The following is a 3404-nucleotide window of genomic DNA, read 5'->3' on the forward strand; positions in this document are numbered from 1 at the left end:
AAGGAAGGAAGGAAGGAAGGAAGGAAGGAAGGAAGGAAGGAAGGAAGGAAGGAAGGAAGGAAGGAAGGAAGGAAGGAAGGAAGGAAGGAAGGAAGGAAGGAAGGAAGGAAGGAAGGAAGGAAGGAAGGAAGGAAGGAAGGAAGGAAGGAAGGAAGGAAGGAAGGAAGGAAGGAAGGAAGGAAGGAAGGAAGGAAGGAAGGAAGGAAGGAAGGAAGGAAGGAAAAGAAACAAAGGAAAACAAAATCAAGAAAAGTGATGCAAAAAAACCCAATTGCTCACAACCAGCCGACTGATGCCCAGCTGGACCCCGAGCAATGCCAGCCCCAGCAAACTTCCCCCCTCAGTTTTTATTGCTGAGCATGATGTCACATGGTATGGAATATCCCTTTGGTCAGCCGTGGTCAGCTGTCCCAACTGTGTCCCCTCCCAACTTCTTGTGCACCCCCAGCCTACTCGCTGGTGGGGTGGTGTGAGAGGCGGAAAAGGCCTTGACATTGTGTAAGCAGTAGCTAAAACATGGGTGTGTTATCAACACTGTTTTCATCACCAATCCAAAATATATGACCATACTAACTATATAAAGAAAATTAACTCTATCTGAGCCAAAACCAGTACACCTTACTACTTTTTAAATAAGACAAAATTCCCTATTGCAAGGAAATTATGGAAAGTCAGCTATACCTAGCAAGATCTACATGCTGCTACTGTAGTAGGCCAGACTCCTTGGAGGAGAAAAAAATCATCTACTATATGATGCTCATTATAGGATGCAAATTGCTAAAAAAGATGTATCAAAAGTCACATTCATATCACTGTATTCAGTCAAGCTTCCCTTCCTTTTCAATACCTTACTCTCCACAAAGCACATGCACAGTATCCAAATATAAGAGGGGATGCCACAGGAATTAATTTTGTTAAATGGATACCACTCTCATTCTAAGGAACTGTTCTTTACAGTACAATACTTGTGTGACTTTTGCATAAAATCTTGTAACCTATCAATTTCAAAATATAACAGTCCCAGTTCTGAAATTTACAGTACAAGCACAAGCTAACATTCTTCTAGAGCTTTTCCCTGACTGCCAAGATATGCTGCATGGTGCATTAATCCACCCCCACATTGAATATGATGAGGTTATTAATTGAGACATTAGGGATAACTAAGATCATTCAACACAACTGGGCCACTGACCTTCACCCATTAAAAATAGAAGCAATGTTAAAACTACATACACCAGGTCAAACAAAAAGCCCATCAATTAATTCAACTGAGTTTTTAATTAAACCAGAGCAATCTCTTTCATATGTCAATGAAAGAAGGAAAAATAAAACAAAGCAAGCCGCTTCAGAATGAAAACCTAGAAGATAATTGCATAGTGTGACAAATGTTCATAAAATTTATGAGGCTTTTTTTATTTTTTTCCAAAAATCATACCAAATTAATTACTATTCTGATTAACCTTAACTCGGTATCATCAGAGATGCATTGTATCCACACCATTCATTTTTGGAGAAAAGGACTTGAATTTCCCTGTGCCAAAGGCAATTAGTTCAGTGAGATGAAAATTCAAATGGTAATAACCATGTATAATCTTCTAAGATGCACACAAAGGTGTCTGTGTAGGATTGTCTGTTTGTGTTTATATAGGACAGATCTCAGGAGATACATGAGATATTGCACAGAAAAACAGTATTTTAGATATCCATAGCAGAACAGGAGGGAAGAAAATGTCAGTATAAAGACATAATGATATTAAATAGACAAGGAATATGTTGCAAAATGACATACAAGACTCCAGGCTGCTCATAAAAGTCACCACTCCCTTCTAATGGTTTTGAAGGTCCAGTGAGCTCGAGCAATAGCGACTACGCGCTCCTACCCTAGGAAACAGGGAGAACGGAAAAGAGAGAACCTCCAACACTGCTGCAGCTGACAGAGATTCTTCTCAGCACAAGCTATGAAGGGTTTTATTTGCAGTGTGCACTGTATCATGTTTCATCTGAGATGCCAGGTGTGTTGTTTTGCTTACAACTACGATGTTTGTATGCATGCCACCACTGTCCCTGGACATAGAGCAGAAAGGCCCATGGGGACTTGCTTTGCTAACTTGCTGAGCTCATTAAACTCACATACCCAAACCCGGAGTACAAAAAAAATCATTCTAACCTGTGAAAGAGAGAAATTACCAAACAATGTTTTCTTCCAGGGTTACTCTGAGTGAACTGATATAAGAAGTGTCTCTTGGGTATTTGTTTTTAAAAGAGAAACAAAATAAGTGAAGGGGGGAGAGAGAAATATCTCAAAATAGCATCATGCAGAAGGAAAGATGATAGAACAGTACATCAAAGACACTTTCCGTATTCTAGAGTGGTCAATGTGGGGAACTATCTGCAACTAAATGCTTTATAAAAATGGACTTCATTTTGGAACCAGGGAGTACAGATTTGTTTCTAGCACATAGCTAGCTGGTATGCTAGAAAACATGAAGAGTAAGCGTATTCAGCAAGGTATATAAATATGAGGATGAATCAAAGACAGTAATATCAAATACTACATACCTTGATTGTAATATTCACAGTCATAAGCTAAAAGAAAAAGAAAGCAAGCACATTATTATTACAAAGTAACAAGAGAATCTATGTATATCTGCATCTTAAAAATGAAAAATTCACTTTCATCACAGGAAGTTTCATTTCCCATAATGTATTTCAGTCAGTGACTATATTTCCTTAGCCCGTTATTCAGTGACATACAGCTGTTTTAATTTAAAACATTAAAAACATCTGTATTTCAATAGATGTGCCAGGACAGCAGCCCTGAAGCATGAATTATTCTACAGCCGAGAACCCTTCGCGCTGTCAATGAGAAGTAGAACGGACTGAATCTCTTTGCAGCCCTACAGACAACACTGGACATACCCCAGATCTGGTATACTGGTGCCTTTCCAACAGTCTCTGCGCCGGCACACCCCGAGCACAGATCCTCTTCAGTAAGACAGCAATTTTGGGTGTGTAAGACTAACAGTTAACACACAGACAGCTTGAAAAATGTGAAGAAGTACATTTATTATCCACCTGCTTCTGTCACATTTGTATTACTGGGCAGCAAAAGGCCAAGGATGCCTCAAAGATGAGTTCCGGTGCGAGGCCAGCCCAGGTACATACCACAGAGCGAAGGAGATCGCCAGTGAATTGCTGCTCCTTGTTGGCAACACTTGTGGGCATAAGCTGCAATGCTGGTGCACAAGCACTCGCAGTCCCCACCAAGATTGCAGTTGCACGTATCTGTGTGACAATTTTTGACAAAAGAAGTCACATCAATCTGGGGGGGAAAAAAGAAAAAAATAAAGAGGGCTGGTGACTTAACTGCATGAGCTGTGCCAAGTCCTGTTGCACCATTTTCA

The 3404-nt window shown here is 40.1% G+C and overlaps 1 protein-coding gene across 1 annotated transcript in view; it reads right to left on the minus strand.

Moving 5' to 3' along the window:
* Positions 1 to 3404, minus strand: part of OTOGL (otogelin-like) — a 99142-nt gene that overhangs the window by 37723 nt on the left and 58015 nt on the right. The window contains exons 30-31 of the mRNA XM_009327658.1: positions 3166 to 3322; positions 2560 to 2586 (exon numbers count right to left, since the gene is read on the minus strand). Coding sequence (XP_009325933.1) covers positions 2560 to 2586; positions 3166 to 3322 — 184 coding nt within the window. The remainder of the gene's footprint in view (positions 1 to 2559; positions 2587 to 3165; positions 3323 to 3404) is intronic.

Source organism: Pygoscelis adeliae, unplaced genomic scaffold (assembly GCF_000699105.1).
Source record: "Pygoscelis adeliae isolate BGI_AS28 unplaced genomic scaffold, ASM69910v1 Scaffold113, whole genome shotgun sequence".
Lineage (NCBI taxonomy): Eukaryota > Metazoa > Chordata > Aves > Sphenisciformes > Spheniscidae > Pygoscelis > Pygoscelis adeliae.